At 43.1% G+C, this 22,177-nt stretch overlaps 1 protein-coding gene across 1 annotated transcript in view; it reads left to right on the top strand.

The window, feature by feature from the left end:
- The first annotated feature begins 875 nt into the window (after window positions 1-875).
- LOC134324443 (activin receptor type-1C) overlaps window positions 876-22,177 on the top strand; it is a 31,403-nt gene continuing 10,101 nt past the window's right edge. The window contains exons 1-5 of the mRNA XM_063006293.1: window positions 876-1,056; window positions 9,510-9,740; window positions 17,580-17,822; window positions 19,853-20,083; window positions 21,148-21,315. Coding sequence (XP_062862363.1) covers window positions 984-1,056; window positions 9,510-9,740; window positions 17,580-17,822; window positions 19,853-20,083; window positions 21,148-21,315 — 946 coding nt within the window. The 5' untranslated portion in view covers window positions 876-983. The remainder of the gene's footprint in view (window positions 1,057-9,509; window positions 9,741-17,579; window positions 17,823-19,852; window positions 20,084-21,147; window positions 21,316-22,177) is intronic.

The raw sequence follows: 22,177 nt of genomic DNA, 5'->3' as shown, positions 1-22,177 counted from the left end.
GTCCGGTGCTAACGGGCCTCGTCTCTCAAGGTCAGACCGCTCAAGAGTCACATTCCTTCCAAGCTACACCGGTATGCCGCCCACGTAACACAGCGGGATATTACACTAGCACACCAGCACTGGGATCTCCTCGATTTAAATCTCAGCTCTGCTACCAGTCGGCTGGGTGCCCCCTACTGGGCACAACTGTCAGTCCCTGCAGCAGACAAATTTGCCCGCTAGTCTGCTGTGTGGAAAAAGACCGGACTAAAAAAGTGGGCGGGGTCTTCGACGCTGTGTAAGGATCCTGGTTAGTAGCTCGAGGTGCCTGTACAGAAGTGGAGAAATGCGGAGATCAGCGCGTGACTCTCTGGCCTCACATGTTAACCCGCCAAAGTATGGGCGAATAAGAAGGGTTCATGGACTGTGCAGGTGGCAGAGGGAGCGTGCGCCAGGCGAATATAATTGCTTGTTTGTGTTGTGCTTAGTGTGTGTGTATGTATGTGTGTATAATGTTTTGATTGTCTGTGCTTGTGTGTGTTGTGTTTATAGTGTGTTGTGATTTTTTCTGCAGCTGTGTGTGTGTGTTGTGTTGGGTGTGTGTTTATTTTTGTGTGTTCCTTGTGTTTGTGTGTATGTTAAGTGTGCCTGTTTGTGTATTTTTAGTGTGTGTGTGTGTGTGTGTGTTGAGAAGTTTTCAGACGGAGGCTCGGTGGGGGCGGAGCGGTTGGTGGTCACTCCTCCTCCTCTCAGACTGTATAACTGCGCTCACAGAGCTGAATCACTTCATTCTGACAGAACTGAGAGTGTGTGGAAGTGTGTGAGAGAGATACAGGGTGAGAGTGTGAGACTGTCCAGCATTACTGAATGAGCTGTAACGCAGTGAGAAACTCGGACAATGCCCCCACCGCTGTACAGAGCAGGTCAGGATCTGACGGACCGCTGCTGTTAGTGTGTGTGTGTGAGGTGTGTATGAGCCAGAAGAGCGGATGTAGGTCCAGCACATGGATCATCTGCTTCTCAGGTTGACCACCACCACACTGCTGCTGGCGGTGACCCTCACCTCCCTCATCACAGGTAACCACTCCTACATCTGTGTATTTAACAGCTTATAAAGCATTATTATTATTACCATTAGTATTATTATACATATTTATTATTATTATTTATTATTATTATTATTATTTGTTATTATTATTATATTATTATTATTATTACTATTATAATTATTATAGTTATTATTATTATTGTTATAATTATTATTGTTATTATTATTATTATTACTATTATTATTATTATTATTGTTATTATTATTATTACTATTATTATTACTATTATTATTATTATTATTGTTATTATTATTATTATTACTATTATTATTAATATTATTATTATTATTATTATTACTATTATTATTATTATTACTATTATTATTATTGTTGTTGTTGTTGTTGTTGTTGTTATTATTATTATTGTTATTATTGTTATTATTATTACATTTACATTTTCAGCATTTAGCAGACACTTTTATCCAAAGTGACTTACACACAATGAGCGGAACACGATGAGCAATTGAGGGTTAAGGGCCTTGCTCAGGGACCCAACAGTGGCAACTTGGTGGTGGCGGGGCTTGAACCGGCAACCTTCTGTTTACTAGTCCAGTACCTTAACCACTGAGCTATCACTGGCCCTATTATTATTATATTATTATTATTGTTATTATTGTTATTATTATTACTATTATTATTATTATTGTTATTATTATTATTTATTATTATTATCATCATAATTATTATTATTATTATTATTTTAATAATAACAATAATACAATAAAAAAAAATTATAATAATAAAAATTATAATAAAACGATAATAATAATGTTATGACCCACTCTGATCTTTCCAAACAAGCTCAGGACCCATCAGGCAACACTTGTTGCTGGATATCGTACTGTAAAGCTTGTTTGACTGTGGACAGTGTAAACTATATTTAAATAGCCAATTCATGACACACCAAAAGTATTGGGATGCCCCTTCTAATTTTTGAGTTCATTGCTAACAGGTGTAATGAATCAATCATATAAAGAACATGATATGGTTCCGACTTTGCAGCAACAGTTTAGGGAAGGCCCTTTCCTGTTCCAGCATGAGCAAGCATGAGCAAAAAAACAAACAAACTCAAGTGTCCTGCACAGAGCCCTGAGCTCAGCCCCAATCAACAGCTTTGGGATGAACTAGAACATCAACTAAGGCTTTACTGACCAACATCAGCGTCCAGCCATGCAAATGCTCTCTTGACTAAATGGGCACAAATTCTGACAGACATAGTTCAAAGTCTTATGAGAAGCCTTCTCAGGAGAGTGGCTGTTCTCACCCTATTTTAATACCATGTGTTTTTAAAAATGTGATGTCCAACAAGCTCATGGTCAGGTGTCCAAATACTTTTGGTCATATAGTGTGTATAAAAAGTAAATCTACATTTTTATTTTGAAGAATGGTGGTTTTTTTGGTGCTTGCCTCTGTACACTCAGTATCCTAGAGCAGCCCGGCTTGAATTTATGCGTCTGTGAACCCGTTGACCGTCGTAAAAGTTGCTCGCTGAAGCTAATTGCTTCGTTATAACCTGGCAGCCGAACTCTGGACCCTGTGCAGCTCTAAATAAGAGCGATATTATGTAATGCAGCTGTGCAGGGATCCTTTTAATCTATATAAAACACCAGCTGGTATTGAGATAAAAACAAACAAACAGGATAAATTTATATCTGGGACGTACACCTTTTTCTTGTGTACATGTGACTCGGCTCATCGCTTATTAACAAACCCCTATAGACAGACAGACAGACAGATAGATAGACAGATAGACAGATAGATAGATAGATAGATAGATAGATAGATAGATAGATAGATAGATAGATAGACAGACAGACAGACAGACAGACATTTCCCACACTGTTCACATGGGGTTCCTTTTGGTTCTGTGATTTCATTTTACAAAAACATCCCAGTGGTTGGATTGGCAGCAGCTAGAATGAGGTGGATGTGTGATGCTCCGTAATTAGTTGGTGTTCTTAAGATTGAATGACCAGAAAAATAGATTAAGATAGCAATGCTAAATGTTGTAAATTCAGATGACCTGATCATGGCATCAATACACGGTGGGTGTGATGTGAAATTTAGGGGAGAATGGGGTTGGTTGGTTGCTACAAGGGATGGTTGACAGTGTCGTGTCCTGGATTATTAGAACTCCCTATAAAGTAATATTTATTGACTTTTCATGTCTAACTGGTTTATTCCACATCACCACCAGCATTAGAGGATCTCTATCATAAGCTGCTTTCAGGAACATGTTTATTTATAGGAAATCAGTCATCGTCTGTTTTACCGCGGCTTTATCCTGGTCAGGGTCGCAGTGGGTCTGATTTATTGAGTAAAAGTCAGAAACACTCCGGACAGGTCGCCAGTCCATTACAGGACACACACAGACACAAAAACACACACACACACACACTGATACACACTTTCACAGTTAGGGCAATTTCCAACATGCAGAAGGTGTATTTGCAGCTTGAACCTGCCACTAGGTGCAAGTAAGTGAATGTGTTACTTTGTGCTGCTTTGTGTGTCAGACCTACCATGAATGAATGAATGAATAAATAAATGAATGCCAAAAGCATGCTAAGGCAACACAAGGACATTAAAATCTGAAAACACACACACACACACACACACACACACAGGGCAATTTCCAGTATCTCCAGTTAGCCTGACTGCTCGTTTTTGGACTTGTGGGAGGAAACCGGAGCTCCCGGAGGAAACCCACACAGACACGAGGGAGAACGTGCAAACTCCACACAGAAAGGACCCGGACCGCCCCACCTGGGAATCGAACCCTGGACCTTCTTGCCGTGAGGCGTCAGTGCTACCCACCCAGTGTTTTGTAAATGTCTGTCGTCAAAGAAACTTAGTAAAGTCTGCAGCTTTTCCCTGAAGCTTTTGTTTTGCAAGCTGAACTCAAACCTACAAGCAGTTATTGCAAAAGTTGGCGCTGAAACTGGCATCTCCAAGAAATGCCCAGTAGAACAAAGTGCATGTTCACTGGTGGTGGTATTTAATGTCCTTGTGTTGCCTTAGCATGCTTTATACCCATTCATCCATTCATGTTAGGTCTGGCACATTAGGTGCATAAGGAAACCCACACAGACACGAGAAGAACATTCAAACTCCACACAGAAAAGACCCAGACCACTTCACCTGGGGATCGAACCCAGGACCTTCTTGCTGTGTGGTGACAGTGCTACCCACTTAGCCACCGTGCCGCACCGTGATTCTGAGCATCGTTTTATTTTCCTTCTTTGTCGTCATGGAGAAATTCAGGACAAAAATGTTTTTCTTTCACGTTCGCCTTGACGAAAATCCTGAAATGAACTAAAACGATCCCGGGTGAAATAATTACCGCCCGTTTTATTATTGTAGTCCTGCCTGTTCTGAGATTTACTCTGAAGAAGAACAGAAGATTTCAGGTCCTCGTCTGATTGAAAGCAGCTCACAGCACTGAAGTGGAGAAACATATTTCTTATAGCAGCGCGGAATTTACGACTTCATCTCTGAAAAGAAATCTTTAGAAGACAAGAAGCTTTCTGTACAACACAACAGAAGATCAATGCAGGAAAAAAGAAAACGTAAAATGTTTGAAGAATTTCGCTTTGTCAGCTTTGGAAATGCTCACGCAGCCGAGTTTAGTCGCTTTTACTTATTTAATTTGGGCATCCTTCAACAGAGAATCAGGTCTGACCTTTCACAGCCAACTTTTCCTATATAAATACTAGGGTTCTTCAAAAAGTGTCCACACTTTTTTTTACTCTATTTTATTTTTTTATGCATTTTCTCCCAATTCTTAGCTCATCCAATTTTTACCCAATTGCGTTATGCTTCCTCTCTACTGGTGCTGATCCCCGCCCCTGATTGAGGAGAGCAAACTGACACACGCCCCCTCCGACACGTGTGCAGTAGCCGACTGCATTTTTTCACCTGCCCTAGCCGAGTTCATTTACGGATCAGCCCTGTGCACGGAGAGACACACCCTGATCAGCATTGTTCCTCGACTCTGTGCAGACGCCATCAACCAGCCAGCAGAGGTCGTAATTGCATAAGTTATGAGGTCCCCATCCGGCTCCCTAACCTTGTATGAACAACAGCCAAACGTTGCTTATATAGCCGCCCAGCCCAGCCGGATGGCAGAGCTGAGATTCGATACGATGTATTTGAAATCCCAGCTCTGGTGTGCTAGTGTATTTTACTGTTGACTCTATTTATTAAGAATTTCAAAAACAAATAAACACAGTTTCCTTCCGATGCATTTTTCCAGCGTCGTACCGACTTTTTAATGCCGTCAGCAAAAACTGTTTTTGGTTGAGCTCGTAGCCACTGATGCAGCGCTGCTTTCACATCATCATCACATTTAAATCTTCTTCCCCTTAAAGCTTCTTTGAGCGTCCAAAAAGGTGGAAATCAGTTGGAGCTAAATCTGGACTATAAGCGTCTCTCAGTCTCTCAGACACGACCGATTACCCCTCCTATTACACCCTCACCGCTTATAACCACAATATAAAAGTGAGGAAACTTTTTGAAGATCCCTCGTATAGGGTTGACTAAAAGGTGGTGCAGCGGTAAAGTACGCTAGCCCACTACTGCTGAGATCTGTGGATCCAGGATTCGAACCTCAGCAGTACTATCAGCCGAGTGGGCATCTACACTGCACTGACATGATCGGCTGATTATGTCCCAGAAAGGGGGAGGAGGGTGGCCGAAACAACCTAGCCATCGGGAGGTGTGTTTGTCAGTGCACTCTCAGTGCTGGTCCCAAGCCCAGATAAGAACAGGAGGGTGGGGCAACACGGTGGCTCGTGGGTAATTGACCCTAAGTGTAAATGATTATAAAATATTGAAGTAAATACACAGATCAGGCATAACATTATGACCACCTTCCTAATATTGTGTTGGTCCCTTTTTTGCTGCCGAAACAGCCCTGTAACTGTGATGCTCTGTGTATTCTGACACCTTTCTATCAGAACCAGCATGAACTTCTTCACCGGTTTGAGCTACAGCAGCTCGTCTCATCACAGTTTGGCCCTTAAATCCTCACGCTTGTCCATTTGTCCTGCTTCTAACATCAACTTTGAGGATAAAATGTTCACTTGCTGTGTAATATATCCCCCCCCCACTAACAGGTACCGTGATGAAGAGATCGTGTTATTCACTTCACCTGTCAGTGCTCATAATGTTATGCCTGGTCGGTGTATGCGATGCTTTGTAAATCAGTAGTATTTTTTTTTATGATCTTGTATTTTTTAGCTCCCTTTGACAGCAGGACAGGTACAAAACGAGCAGGTTGGGATTAGCGTGGTGTTAGCGTAAGCTGCATTACCCAGGTTTCTTTTGTGCATTCCATCCTCTTACGTAATCTAAAAGCTTTACTCAGACAGCCAGCGGCCGAACACAGGACAGATTGGGACTAAATACACTTAACCAGATTTTGCCTGTCCTCTGTTTTAGTGGTTAGTGTGGTGCAACCTGAGGACAGTCGGTGTGTTTAAAAGAAAGAAAGAAAGTTCACTCGTGTGTCTCGTTCCCTTTGTGCAGAGTGGATCTGGCCAAGTGTTGAAATAGCATCGCAGGTATAAATCTTCATGTGGAAAGTTAAAGAGGATTAGGGTCTTACACAACGCTTTGTTTTGACGCCGTCCACATATTTAGAAAACGAAAACCCATATTGAGAATAGGGCTGGACCTTGGTATCACGGTATATCATGGTATGTTTTTGTATGACTGGGACATTACACCGATCAGCCATAACATTAAAACCACCTCCTTGTTTCTACACTCACTGTCCATTTTATCAGCTCCACTTACCATATAGAAGCACTTTGTAGTTCTACAATTACTGACTGTAGTCCACCCTATTTTCACCCTGTTCTTCAATGGTCAGGACCCCCACAGGACCACCACAGAGCAGGTATTATTTAGGTGGTGGATCATTCTCAGCCCAGTGACACTGACATGGTGGTGGTGTGTTAGTGTGTGTTGTGCTGGTATGAGTAGATCAGACACAGCAGCGCTGCTGGAGTTTTTAAATACCGTGTCCACTCACTGTCCACTCTATTAGACACTCCTACCTGGTTGGTCCACCTTGTAGATGTAAAGTCAGAGACGATAGCTCATCTATTGCTGCTGTTTGAGTCGGTCATCTTCTAGACCTTCATGAGTCGTCACAGGACGCTGCCCACGGGGCGCTGTTGACTGGATATATTTTTGGTTGGTGGACTATTCTCAGTCTAGCAGTGACAGTGAGGTGTTTAAAAACTCCAGCAGCGCTGCTGTGTCTGATCCGCTCATACCAGCACAACACACACTACACACCACCACCATGTCAGTGTCACTGCAGTGCTGAGAATCATCCACCACCTAAATAATAGCTGCTCTGTGGGGGTCCTGTGGGGGTCCTGACCATTGAAGAACAGCATGAAAGAGGGCAACAAAGCATGTAGAGAAACAGATGGACTACAGTTAGTGATTGTAGAACTACAAAGTGCTTCTATATGGTAAGTGGAGCTGATAAAATGGACAGTGAGTGTAGAAACAAGGAGGTGGTTTTAATGTTATGGCTGATCGGTGAATATATCTACACGTCCAGCGTGCTTCAGTATTGTTGTATTTTCGCCCCGTATTTTAATCCCCTATTAATCTGATTATTATTTTATTATATGTACTGCTTCTGGGAATAAAAAACTATTTTACGACTCTCAGTCCGACTCTTTCACTTTGCTTTAAACACCCTGGATATGTCTCACGTCTGTTAGCTTTTATTAGACCGCGCTGCATGTCCACCTTTAGTTCCAGGAAAGGTCATTATTTTCTGCGCTGTGCATCCGAGCATGATGGAATTTTTATAGTTTCTCATTTTAAATGTGATGTATGAAATCTTACGTATTTTTCTGCCTTTTATCTACATTTCGTCTACATAAAAATGACAATATGTGGTCAAAAGTGTCTGGACACCCAGCATAATTAATAAGGTTATGTGTTTTAGCCACACTTATTGTTTTACCCCAAATTTTCCTCCCAGTCTAGTCGTATCCGAGCACCTGATTGCATTACGATTTCTCTCTACTGATGTTGATCTCCACTCTGATTGAGGAGAGCCGTGACTGGCACACGCGCCCCCCCTCCCCCGTCACGTGAGCAGTACCAACTGCATCATTTCACCTGCACGAGGCGAGTTCTTATGTGGATCAGCTTTGTGTACGGAGAGACACACCCTGATCACATTATCCCTTGACTCTGTGCAGCACCATCAATCAGCCAGCGGAGGTCAGCAAGCCAATCGTTGTTCGTGTAGGCGCCCAGTTCGAGATGTCAGCTCTGGTGTGCTGGCATGTTTTACCACCGAGCGAGGCTCTCAACCCTTAGTCATAACTGTAAGCGTCCGCTAAAATTTGAGGCACTGGACTAGTAATCAGAAGGTTGCTGGTTCAAGCCCCACCACTGCCAAGTTGCTGCTGTTGGGCCCTTGAGTAAGGCCCTTAATCCTCAATTGCTTAGACTTTATACAGTCCCAGTACTGTGAGTCGCTTTGGATAAAGGCGTCTGCTAAATGCTGGAAATGTAAACAGATGTCCAACAAGCTTGTGATCTGGTGTCCACGTACTTTTGATTTAACAGTGTTTATTAAAATGAAACAGTTTGACATCATCAGCATAGAATTGTGTAATTTAGTAATTGAATTCATTATACAGTAATAGTTCTCAGCAGTTGGGCAAATTTCTGGTCTTTTTTTTTTTTTTTTTTTTTTAATTTGTACCCCTTTTTCTCCCCTTTTAGCGCATCCAATTGTTCAATTAGCATCGTGCTTCCTCTCTGTGTATGCCGAACCCTGCCCTGACGGAGGTGATTGAAGCTAACCCGTATCCCCTCCGAAACACGAGCAGCAGCCAGATGCATCTTTGCCACCCACACATTGACGAGTTTGGCGCCACCTAGCGTTGCATGCGGAGAGACACACCCTAAGGGCACCCCCTCCCATCTCTGTGTAAGCGCCTCCAATCAGCCGGCAGAGAACGCAATCGCATTCTGACAGAGAGAGACCCAGATCCGGTTCTTTGTCCCACCCCCCACATGAGCAACCGGCCAATCGTTGCTCATATAGCCACTCAGCTTCGAACCGGTAAAGCAAGGCTGGATTCGATACCACGCTTCTCAGAATCCAGCCCTGGTTGCAGCGCGTTTCTTTTTTTTACCGCTGCGCCACCTGAGCGGCAATTTCTGGTCTTTTGATGCTGCCCTAGCTAACAGAAGAATCGTTCGGGTGGGCGTAATTTAGGGTCCAGGGTTCGAGTTCCCAGCAGTGGGATTAGGGCATGTGGTGGTGGCTGAGGCCCCGTGATAGATTGGCATCCTGTCCGAGATGTGTTACTGCTTGTGCCCAGTGACCCCTGGGTAATGTACCACCTTCTGTTTTTGTGTGTCTGATTTCAGCTCTTAAGTGTGTGTGCCAGCTGTGTGCCAATCACACCTGTGAGACGGAGGCCAATGGCGCGTGCTGGAACTCGGTGATGCTCATCAACGGGAAGGAGGAGGCTCTGAAGTCCTGCCTGTCTCCCAGTGAGCTGAAAGGCCAAGTGTTCTGCTACAGCTCCAAGGACGTGTCCAAACGCAACTGCTGCTTCACCGACTTCTGCAACAATGAGACGCTCCACCTGCGCCCAGGTACCGCGCCCTTTCTTCTGTTGCGTTCTTCAAAAATCACAGATTTCACGGATTTATAAAGGAAAGAGCCACATTTCATGGTGGTCATTAAGTTATATTTATAAATTAAATGATAGAATGAATGGAAGCTACAACACACAGCACAGCTACCCTAATAGATGAATGTAAACCTAGACCATCCAGCGACGGTGCGAGGCTTCATGTTCTGTCTCAAATATGAAAATTCTCGTCCGTGTTTTGACCCCAGAATTGGTTGTTAGTAGGGATGTAACGATTCACCACAATACAGTTAATAACCGATTCAAAAATTCCATGATTGAAACCACATCGTATCGTGGGTAGAGTGTATCGTTACATCCCTAGTTGTTAGTTTTCCAAATTCACGTTACCCGAGTCGTGTTTTTAGCTGCTTTACACTTTGACATCTTGGACATTTTGACTAATGCTAAGTTCACACTACACAACTTGATCTCTTGTAATTGGCGTTAGGGGGTCCCAGACTACACCACCTTTCACCAGGAGGAATCTCAGATGAGTCCTGTTTTGTTTTGTCACGAAGGGGTATAATGATACCATGTCCAAAAATGCACGTCAGAATGAAGAGAGCGATTAAAGTTGTTTGGGTCCCGATATGCAACGTAAAAGCAAAGAGGGAAAAATAAATGCATCTGCAAAGAGAGAGAGAGAGAGAGAGAGAGAGAGAGTTGGAAGTCAAATAAAATCAAGTAAAAAAATGGCGTGGACGATAAGGTCACAAATACTGTAAAGCTTGTTTGTGTGCTGATGTATTCTGATATAAACGATTACAATCTGATCGCAACACCTTTTACACTACATGATTATGAGTCTCAGACAGGTTCAGATATTTTGCATGCTGAATATTTTTCTTGAGTCTGCCGGGACGCCGATTTGCTTGTTGGCAGGCTGCCGGTGAACGAACATCGGGGCAAGAATCGTGTAGTGTGAACTAGGCATAACCGATTGCTAACTGAATTGCTGTAGGATTGCTAGGACGCTTCATAGTGCAAATTAACCAGTAAGCGTGAGGCACTTGAACGCTACGCGAATGAAAAATGTTAAATCGCTAAACGTACACCTTGCAAATTGCATATTACACGGGGAAAACAGTGCCAATTTAATAGGTACACCTAACATACAGCATGGGTTCAATTCCTTTTCTGTGTGGAGTTTGCATGTTCTCCCTGTGTCCACAAGTTCACAGGACATGCAGTCAGAAGTGTGTGTGTGTGTGTATGTGTGTGTGAGCGCTGCAGTAATATAATATCCTGGCAGCTTCATCGCAGACAGACCGGGTCTATCTACCAGCTGAGAGTTATTAATATCTTACTCAGGTCTAATGGAGACTAAATGGACTCTGACTCAGAAGTGGCCTCGCAGGTCTGAGATAATGCACCACAGCCATAATTAAAAACAAAGTGATTATAGTTCAGTCTGAGGGTGAATTAGAGCTGGAAAGTCCCGGAAAAGTTTCGTTTGATGTCTGTTTTGCTACAGTCGAATAAAGAAATAAAATTGTAGGTGGCACGGTCGCTCAATGTGTGTCTGGGACCTGTCTGGGGTGTTTCTTACCTTTTATCCAATGAACCGGACCCACCACGACCCTGATTAGGATAAAAAAGACAATGAATGAATGAATATATGAATATAATCCTCTTTTCGGAGAGACAGATTTAAGTTCTCAGCTGATTATCTGGTCTTGAGATTACCTTTCACCTTTTTAAACACGTTAGTAGGTGGATTGTATGCTTCATGGGTTGCCAGTTCATTACAGCGCGCACACACACTCACAATAAGGGCGGTTCTTATTAGCTCCAGTTTACCTGACTGCACGTCTTTGGACTTGTGGGAGAAAACCGGAGCACCCGGACACAGGGAGAACATGCAAACTCAACATCAAAAGGACCCTTGTTTCCCAACTGAGGAATCGAACCCAGGCCCTTTTTGCTGTGAGGCTACAGCGCTACCCACCAAGCTACGTCATTTAATACATTAAATACACTCACATACCTGTCTTGCATCTGGGTGCATCAGGTTGCAGTTATCTAAGGCCTGTGAGGCCTGAAGTTCCTTAGATTATTGTTGTGGTTTCTTCTAGGATGAAGAATGCCCTTATTTGTCATATATACATCTACATATGTACAGTACAGTGAAATTATTTTTCCACATATCCCAGCTTGTTTGTAGGCTGGGGTCAAAGCGCAGGGTCAGTTATTGTATGGTGCCCCTGAAGCAGACAGGTTTAAGGGCCTTGCTCAAGGGCCCAACAGTGGCTGCAATCTTTAGATTGATAGCCTAGGCTACCACTCTCCCTTTTTTCTATGACGCAGTATGTTTACATTTACATTTGCTATGTTATGATGTACACTGATCAGGCATAACATTAAAACCACCTCCTTGTTTCTACACTCACTGTCCATTTTATCAGCTCCACTTACCATATAGAAGCACTTTGTAGTTCTACAATTACTGACTGTAGTCCATCTGTTTCTCTGCATGCTTTGTTTACCCTGTTCTTCAATGGTCAGGACCCCCACAGGACCACCACAGAGCAGGTATTATTTAGGTGGTGGATCATTCTCAGCACTGCAGTGACACTGACATGGTGGTGGTGTGTTAGTGTGTGTTGTGCTGGTATGAGTGGATCAGACACAGCAGCGCTGCTGGAGCTTTTAAACACCTCACTGTCACTGCTGGACTGAGAATAGTCCACCAACCATAAATATCCAGCCAACAGCGCCCCGTGGGCAGCGTCCTGTGACCTCTGATGAAGGTCTAGAAGATGACCGACTCAAACACCAGCAATAGATGAGCGATCGTCTCTGACTTTACATCTACAAGGTGGACCAACTAGGTAGGAGAGTCTAATAGAGTGGACAGTGAGTGGACGCGGTATTTAAAAACTCCAGCAGCGCTGCTGTGTCTGATCCACTCATACCAGCACAACACACACTAACACACCACCACCATGTCAGTGTCACTGCAGTGCTGAGAACGATTCACCACCTAAATAACACCTGCTCTGTGGTGGTCCTGTGGGGGTCCTGACTATTGAAGAACAGGGTGAAAGCAGGGTAACAAAGCATGTAGAGAAACAGATGGACTACAGTCAGTAATTGTAGAACTACAAAGTGCTTCTATATGGTAAGTGGAGCTGATAAAATGGACAGTGAGTGTAGAAACAAGGAGGTGGTTTTAATGTTACAGGTTGAAAGACCCTGAATTGCTTGGCTAATCTGCTATAATAATATCATGTGATGGTGATGAGTGTGTGTGGTTGCCTATGACAGGGTAAAGTAAAGCATTAACATCGGTCAAGCTCAGAGATGGGGTCAATGTTCACACTGTTTAAAGTTTGTAGCGGTCAGTTTGGATAAATATATACTGGACGAGTTGAACATTATGCATAACTATAGTCACATGACTCTTTTACTGTCACTTTTCCGCTCTGTTGAGGAGAAGTCTTCTGGACGCGAGATCCCCGAGTAAAGCGCTTCAAACATCCTGCTGAGCTCTAATAGATTTTAATCTATGACCGAGTGTGCGGGCGTGACTGAGGAGCTCCTCTGTCTATTTGGCAGCGCCTCGCTGCATCAGGACCGTTCTGTCTGTTACCATGGTTATCGTTACCATGGATTGTTTTTTTCCCGGAGCTGAAAGAGGTCCGGATGTTTTGGAGAGTGAAAATAGTGTAAAAATGAAAGAAATTACTGCAATTCATCACAGGTCGTGTAGATTAATGGTGAAAAGTTGTTATTAAGTAAAACTGTATGCAAACTGTTTAATTGAACGTGTATTATTATTATTATTAACAGTACAGACGGAGGTGTGTGATGGATTTGCATGTGGCGATTCAGAGTGCTGCGCTGCACTTAAATTAGTAGATCATTTAAATACACACCCACTAATTATTAAATTATTGAAATTAATATGTAATCTAGTACACGGTGGCACGGTGGCTCGGTGGGTAGCACTGTCCCCTCACATCAATATGTTTCTTGTTTGAGTCCTAAGTGGAGCAGTCCGGCTCCTTTCTGTTTGGAGTTTGCATGTTCTCCCCGTGTCTGTGTGGGAGCTCCGGTTTTCTCCAACAGATCAGCCATGACATTAAAACCACCTCCTTGATTCTACACTCACTGTCCATTTTATCAGCTCCACTTACCATACAGAAGCACTTTGTAGTTCTACAATTACTGACTGTAGTCCATCTGTTTCTCTACATGCTTTGTTAGCCCCCTTTCATGCTGTTCTTCAATAGTCAGGACCCCCACAGGACCACCACAGAGCAGGTATTATTTAGGTGGTGGATCATTCTCAGCACTGCAGTGACACTGACATGGTGGTGGTGTGTTAGTGTGTGTTGTGCTGGTATGAGTGGATCAGACACAGCAGCGCTGCTGGAGTTTTTAAACACCTCAATGTCACTGCTGGACTGAGAATAGTCCACCAACCATAAATATCCAGCCAACAGCGCCCCGTGGGCAGCGTCCTGTGAGCACTGATGAAGGTCTAGAAGATGACCGACTCAAACAGCAGCAATAGATGAGATGAGTCTAGTTCTTGGTAAGCTTTTTTTATGTTCGTTTAGTGATTCTGTGTTGTCCCATGTTATTAGCTTAACTTAGCGTTTAGGTTCCTGTTTCATGTTTAGCATTAGCTTTAGCATTGTTCATGTTTAGATTAGCGTTAGCGTTAAGCATTAGCGTAAGTCGTGTGTTGGTTTTGTCTTGTGTATCCTTGTCTTGTCTTTGGTTTTCATTAAACCTTTTTTGTTATACCTCTCTGCGTGCGTGTCCGCCCCTCTCGTCACGTCCTAGCCCTAAAACGTAGCTTTTGGGAAACACCCAGGATAATCTAATCGTCACACTGTTAAGTGCACTAAGTGTTCCTTTGTATTATTGATCCAGCGGCTGCTTTTCTTTGACCTGTTTTGACGGACCGAAGTGTTTTCTTTGCCTCCCGGGCGGCGCTGATGAACCCAGCTCACAGAGTATTCTGGGAGAAAGGGTATGGCCATGTGTGTCGAAACGTTTAAGCCCTTTTTTTTCGCCAGTGACCCTGTGCAGACGCAACACCAGGCGCCCCTCGGGGAGAGGGAGACGTCAAGAGACCAGCAATACGTTCACTTTTGACACACTACAGTACGACTGTAAGAGTTACGAAAGCTCAGCTGGTTATTTCTACACAAATGATTGGGATTTATGGTGAAATCGTTGTTTTTAATGCTTGTTTTGCACGTTTTTATATTAAATCTTATATTTTATGCAAAGCAACGTGGTGTAAATAGCATATTAGGCCATTAATCCATGACATGCAGCCTGTACAGGGCGCCAGTCCATCACAAGGTTCATCATGCACTTATTTACTGCGCAGAATCACATCTTCATTTATTTAACCTCAACCGAAGCTGGTCCAAAAATATCTGGACACCTGACCATGACCACGAGCTTGCTGGACGTCCCATGTCAAAATCAAACTGTATTAAATAGACCGACCTTTATAACAATAGCCGCTCTTCTGAGAAGACCTCTCACAAATCATGGAAGTATGTCTCTGGGAATTTGTGCCCATTCAGTAAGTAGAGCATTTGTATGCCTGGGCACTCGGTCGATGTTCCAGTTCATTCCAGAGCTGTTCGCTGGGAACTTTTCTTCATATCTTTATAGGGCTTGCTCTGTGCATAGGGCCTTCCCTAAACTGTTGCTGCAAAGTTGGAAGCATATCATTTCTTTATATCATTGATCTATTACATTTGTAAGCGAATATTATGGCTGAAACACATGAATTCAAAAATTAGAACAGGTGTCCCAATACTTTTGTCCATATAGTGTCAGATATAGTGTTTGGGTTCATGTTTTTATTTACTCCTAATACAAAAACAGGCTCATATAAACCTCTTCTTGACTAGTACTTAATAACGTTTGGTGAGAGGGACAGTAGTTACAGTCGTTCATCCTAACAGTGCAGATAAAAGAAGGTAGAGCAAGAACAATAAACGCGAAGAAGTGTCAGAGCACAATGAGCTACATGATAAACAGTGGCTGAAACACTGTGTGTGTGTGTGTGTGTGTGTGTGTGTGTGTGTGTGTGTGTTATCATCTATTCATAAATGCATCAATGTTTTAGTGTGGTAAATTAAAAACATGTTATTTGCATCTTTAAACCTATAGAGGGAGTAAGAAGACAAAGAAACTGAAGGTGCACGATACAGTCAGTCTTCAGGCTCTTGATTTTCTGCACTTGCACCTTAACATTAAGGGTTTAAGCCAAGCTCTGCCATTCCGCCAATGTTGGGCCCCTGAGGAAGGCCCCTAACCTCTGCTCCAGTGACTGACCCAGCGTTCTGACCCCAGCTTCTAAACAAGCTGGTATACGCTGGAAAAGAATTTCACTGTACTGTACACATGTACATAACATTAAAACCACCTCCTTGTTTCTACACTCACTGTCCATTTTATCAGCTCCACTTACCATATAGAAGCACTTTGTAGTTCTACAATTACTGACTGTAGTCCATCTGTTTCTCTGCATGCTTTATTAGCCCCCTTTCATTCATATTATTTAGGTGGTGGATGATTCTCAGCACTGCAGTGACACTGACATGGTGGTGGTGTGTTAGTGTGTGTTGTGCTGGTATGAGTGGATCAGACACAGCAGCGCTGCTGGACTGAGAATAGTCCACCAACCAAAAATATCCAGCCAACAGCGCCCCGTGGGCAGCGTCCTGTGACCACTGATGAAGGTCTAGAAGATGACCGACTCAAACAGCAGCAATAGATGAGCGATCGTCTCTGACTTTACATCTACGAGGTGGACCGACTAGGTAGGAGTGTCTAATAGAGTGGACAGTGAGTGGACACGGTATTTAAAAACTCCAGCAGCGCTGCTGTGTCTGATCCACTCATATCACACCACCATGTCAGTGTCACTGCAGTGCTGAGAATGATCCACTACCTAAATAATTCCTGCTCTGTGGTGGTCCTGTGGGGGTCCTGACCATCGAAGAACAGCATGAAAGGGGACTAACAAAGCATGCAGAGAAACAGATGGACTACAGTCAGTAATTGTAGAACTACAAAGTGCTTCTATGTGGTAAGTGGAGCTGATAAAATGGACAGTGAGTGTAGAAACAATGAGGTGGTTTTAATGTTATGGCTGAGTCCCAGCTGCTTGTAACAAACACAATTAAATGTTTAAATTGTCTCTGAGAGACCCGGACAAGACGATTCGTGTGTTTTTATTGATCCAGCTATATAAAGGAGCTATAAAAGTTACGTCAGGAGACACGGTGTACTGAGAGCCAAACGTTTAATTTAATCCTGCTGTTTATGGCTTAAAGAAAACCTGAACGTTAACCTAATGTCCTTATTTTAAAGAAATAAAAGTTCTAGGGTTCTAGGGTTACGTGTTTTGAAACACTGTTTATTAGTATTTAATTTGTTCCAGACTGACCACAAAGGGGGCGGCACGGTGGCTCGGTGGGTAGCACTGTCACCTCACAGCAAAATGGTCCTGGGTTCGATCCTCAGGTGGAGCGGTCCGGTCCTTTCTGTGTGGAGTTTGCCTGTTCTCCCCATGTCTGCGTGGGTTTCCTCCAGGAGTCAGGATAATTGGAGACACTGAATTGCCCTGTAATTAATATGTGTGTGTAAGTGTATGTGTGTCTGCCCTGCGATGGACTGGCGCCTCATCCAGGGTGTTACTGTGTGCCTTGCGCCCATTGAAAAGCTGGGATAGGTTCCAGCACAGCCCCCCTTACCCTGATTGGATAAGCGGTTAAGAAAGTGAGTGAGTAACATGTTGTGGTTGCCCGTCTTACAGAAACCCACACCGACGGAGGACACTGGGGTCGACTGGAGATGGCAGCTTTGATCCTGGTGCCGTCCTGCCTGCTGTGTGTGGGCGTGGTTCTGAGTTTGTGCGCCATGAGGAACCAGCGCTCCCTGCACAGCAAGAGCCGGAATCAAGACCCGGAGGAGCCGCTGGACGACCAGAGTCTCGTCTCGTCGGAAAAATGCCTGAAAGAGCTGATTTATGACATGAGCACGTCTGGCTCTGGATCAGGTTAGATGAGTTTGAGAAGAAGCAATACGTGTTTTTTTTATTTGCAGTCCATTAGTCACTTATAGGTTCTGTCCATAAACTTAGTGATCTCTCTGCACAGACGTATTTTACATCACCCTACACTCCCGAGAAGAGGACATGTCTAAATTCTTAGATCCCTTAAAATGCTCCTACTGAGGCGCCTTAATTCTGAGTGATGATCTGACTGAATAACGACGGAGCATCTGACGCCTCCTCAGCGCTGAGGGCATTCCCCGTTTTCGGTACACGAAACGTTTAGGGAGACGTTAGCTGGCGTGCTAGCGGTTGTGCCACCTCAGCCCCTCGGTTTCAATGGCCTGAGGCTAACTGTGTTAGCTTAGCAAGCTAAAACTGCAGTGACGTAATCTCTGTATGAGTAGAGTGTCTAAATAATCTGCCTTATGAGCTCCATGTCTTATTAGAATCCTCTCTACTCAGGCAGCTGCCCAAGTAGGCGTTAGGCAGCAAGGCAGCTCACTAGATTTTCAGACCCCTTGAGTTTTTTTGAAGTGCTGTCTTACACAGGTAACACACGCTAGCCCACCAGTGCTGGGATATCAAGCTCTTGAGTTTGAATCTGAGCTCTGTTATCAGCCGGCCGGGTGCCTACACAGACACACGATTGGCCGGGTGTCTGTAAAGGGCGGGACAATGACTGAACAGGGGTTCCTTATAACTGCTGCGATGGCACCTACACAGTAAGACGGGGGATAACGGAGACCGGTGTGAATGTACATGAGCCCAAATCAAGATAGTGAGAAGAAGGTCGGAGGAGGCCTGTGACGGGTGCGACCCTCCTCGGTCAGGGGCGGAGGTCTGCAGCAGTAGAGGCGAATTACAATCGGGTGATTGGATGTGACCATGTTGGGAGGAAAATTGCATAAAAACAGATCTGATGTGTATTATGATTTACAAAATGTCATTAAATTACACCCATGAATTGAATGATGGAATAAATAGAAGCTACGATACACAGCACAGCTACCTTAATAGTTGAATGTAAACCTAGAACATCCAGCGACGGTGCGAGGCTTCATGTTCTGTCTCAAATACGTAAATTCTTGTCCGTGTTTTGACCCCCCACCACGTCTACAGAGTCGGTTGGGAGTTTTCTATGCTCAGTTACCCGAGTCGTATTTTTAGCTGCTTTACACTTGAACGTTTTGACGAAGCGATTGCTAACTGAATTGCCGTAGGATTGCTAGGACGCCTCATAGTGCAGAATAACTAGTAAATGTGAGGCACTTGAATGCTAAACAATTGAAAAACGTTAAATCGCTAAACACAAACCTTACATTTTACATTTCACAGAAAATCGCATATTACACGCTAAAAAGCTCATTTCACGATCTGTGATGCAATTTTTATGACCATGAATTAGGTTGGGCCTTAGTTATCGGTGTTTTAAGTTATAGGTATATGTATTTTAAGTTATAGGTATAGGTGTTTTAAGTTATAGGTATAGGTGTTTTAAGGTATAGGTATAGGTGTTTTAAGTTATAGTATAGGTGTTTTAAGTTATAGGTATAGGTGTTTTAAGGTATAGGTATAGGTGTTTTAAGTTATAGGTATATGTATTTTAAGTTATAGGTATAGGTGTTTTAAGTTATAGGTATATGTATTTTAAGTTATAGGTATAGGTGTTTTAAGGTATAGGTATAGGTGTTTTAAGTTATAGGTATATGTATTTTAAGTTATAGGTATAGGTGTTTTAAGTTATAGGTATAGGTGTTTTAAGTTATAGGTATAGGTGTTTTAAGTTATAGGTATAGGTGTTTTAAGTTATAAGTATAGGTGTTTTAAGTTATAGGTATAGGTATTTTAAGTTATAGGTATAGGTGTTTTAAGTTATAGGTATAGGTGTTTTAAGTTATAGGTATAGGTGTTTTAAGTTATAGGTATTTTAAGTTATAGGTATAGGGGTTTTAAGTTATAGGTATAGGGGTTTTAAGGTATTGAGTTGTGTGTACAGCAGAATTAATCATGTAAGCCTTTGACTTGTTTCTCAGGGCTCCCCCTGCTGGTACAGAGGACGATAGCGAGGACCATCGTGCTGCAGGAGAGCATAGGTAAAGGCCGTTTCGGGGAGGTGTGGAGAGGGAAGTGGCGAGGCGAGGACGTGGCCGTGAAGATCTTCTCCTCTCGAGACGAGCGCTCCTGGTTCCGTGAGGCCGAGATCTATCAGACCATCATGCTGAGACACGAGAACATCCTGGGTTTCATCGCGGCTGATAACAAGGGTGAGAACGTACGCTCCATAAGTTTACATCTACCTGAGGCGACATACTCCTGGTAGCACTGTTGCCTCACAGCAAGAAGGTTTTGGGTTCGATTCCCAGTGTGGAGTTTACATCTATCTGTCTGTCTATTTATCTGTATAAATATTTATCTATCTGTGTGTCTGTATAAATATCTATATGTCTGTCTGTCTGACTGTATAAATATCTATCTGTCTGTCTGTCTGTCAGTATAAATATCTGCCTGTCTGTCTATTTATCTATCTGACTGTCTATCTGTATACATATCTGTCTGTCTGTCTGTCTATCTATCTGTCAATTTATCTATCTATTTTTCTCTGTCTTTTTACCTATCTGTCTGTCAGTCTGTCTATCTATCTATCCTTTTGTCTGTGTTTGTCTGTGTATATCTATCTGTCTTTCTGTCTGTCTATTTTCTGTGTCTGTCTGTCTATCTATCTATCCTTTTGTCTGTGTTTGTCTGTCTGTATGTATAATTATCTGTCTGTCTATCTATCTATCTCTCTATCTATCTGTATGTCTGTCTGTCTATTTAGCTGTCTGTCTGTCTATCTGTCTATCTAACTATCCTTTTGGCTGTGTTTGTCTGCCTTTCTGTATATCTATCTGTCTTTCTGTCTGTCTGCATCTATCTGTCTGTCTGTCTGCCGGTCTATTATCTATCTGTCTGTCTATCTGTCTATCTATCCTTTTGGCTGTGTTTGTCTGCCTTTCTGTATATCTATCTGTCTTTCTGTCTGTCTGCATCTATCTGTCTGTCTGTCTGCCGGTCTATTATCTATCTGTCTGTCTATCTGTCTATCTATCCTTTTGGCTGTGTTTGTCTGCCTTTCTGTATATCTATCTGTCTTTCTGTCTATCTATCTGTCTGACTGTCTGTCTGTTGGTCTATTATCTATCTGTCTGTCTGTCTATCTTCAGAGAGGCTCATATGTATCATCTTGATTATAGAATGCACTGATTCTGATCTAAACCCGGTCCTCTCCTCTCAGAACTGGAAGCATTGAGATGTAAACACTTAGATGTCTCTGTTTCTCTCTCTGTAGATAATGGTTCATGGACTCAGCTATGGCTGGTATCCGAGTACCACGAGCACGGCTCGCTGTTCGACTACCTGAACAGGTACACGGTGTCGGTGGACGGCATGATCGTTCTGGCTCTGTCCATCGCCAGCGGCCTCGCTCACCTCCACATGGAAATCATCGGCACCCAGGGTGAGACGACACTCGGCGCTCGGTTCTGCTTTTACCCCGGTCCTCTCAGAGAGGCTCTCAGAATAGCGCCGCTCTTTATTAGGGAGTGAAGTACCGGGTGCACTTATTCTAAAAGCCATACCATCACCCGCAAAAATCTGATGGAGTGAAGAGCTCGGCTGGGTTATTTCAGTCAACGTGGTGTTTTTGGTCTAATGCTTTTGGTCTGGAGCCTGATTTATATAATCATCTCTCTGTGTAGAAGATTATTACACAGCTGGGAGACTAAAAAAGTAAAAATGTGAGTGGATCTAAACAGGATTCCTCACATAGTTTTACTTTTGTTGACTCACACTTGAGTGTGGGTGTGGTTTTACCCCATGCATTAATTCAGACCTTGTAATTTACTATTCTAAGACATATAAAGGTCGTATGATTGCATGTTGTTGCTGCTTCGTGTCTTTTCACATCCCGTACACCAGGGGTTTTTAAACCCTGTGTGAACCCAAAAAAATCACAGACAAAAATAATAATAAATAATAAATAAACTCATTTTAACAGGCACATAAACACAAAGTGAACTTGTACACAAACTTCCCCTTGTGGAGGCTTTACTGGCTTTTCAGATTAGATAGACAGATAGATTGGCAGACAGACAGACAGACAGATAGATTGATAGACAGACAGACAGACAGATTGATAGATAGGCAGACAGATATATAGACAGACAGACAGACAGATAGATAGATTGACAGTCAGACAGATAAATAGATTGATAGACTCAGACAGACAGATAGATAAACAGACAGATATACAGACAGACAGGTAGATAGATAAGCAGACAGACAGACAGACAGATAGATAAACAGACAGACAGACAGTT

This window comes from Trichomycterus rosablanca, chromosome 12 (assembly GCF_030014385.1).
Source record: "Trichomycterus rosablanca isolate fTriRos1 chromosome 12, fTriRos1.hap1, whole genome shotgun sequence".
Taxonomy (NCBI): domain Eukaryota; kingdom Metazoa; phylum Chordata; class Actinopteri; order Siluriformes; family Trichomycteridae; genus Trichomycterus; species Trichomycterus rosablanca.
The sequence above is the reverse complement of the archived record's forward strand: the minus strand, read 5'-3'. Positions and strand labels throughout refer to the sequence as shown.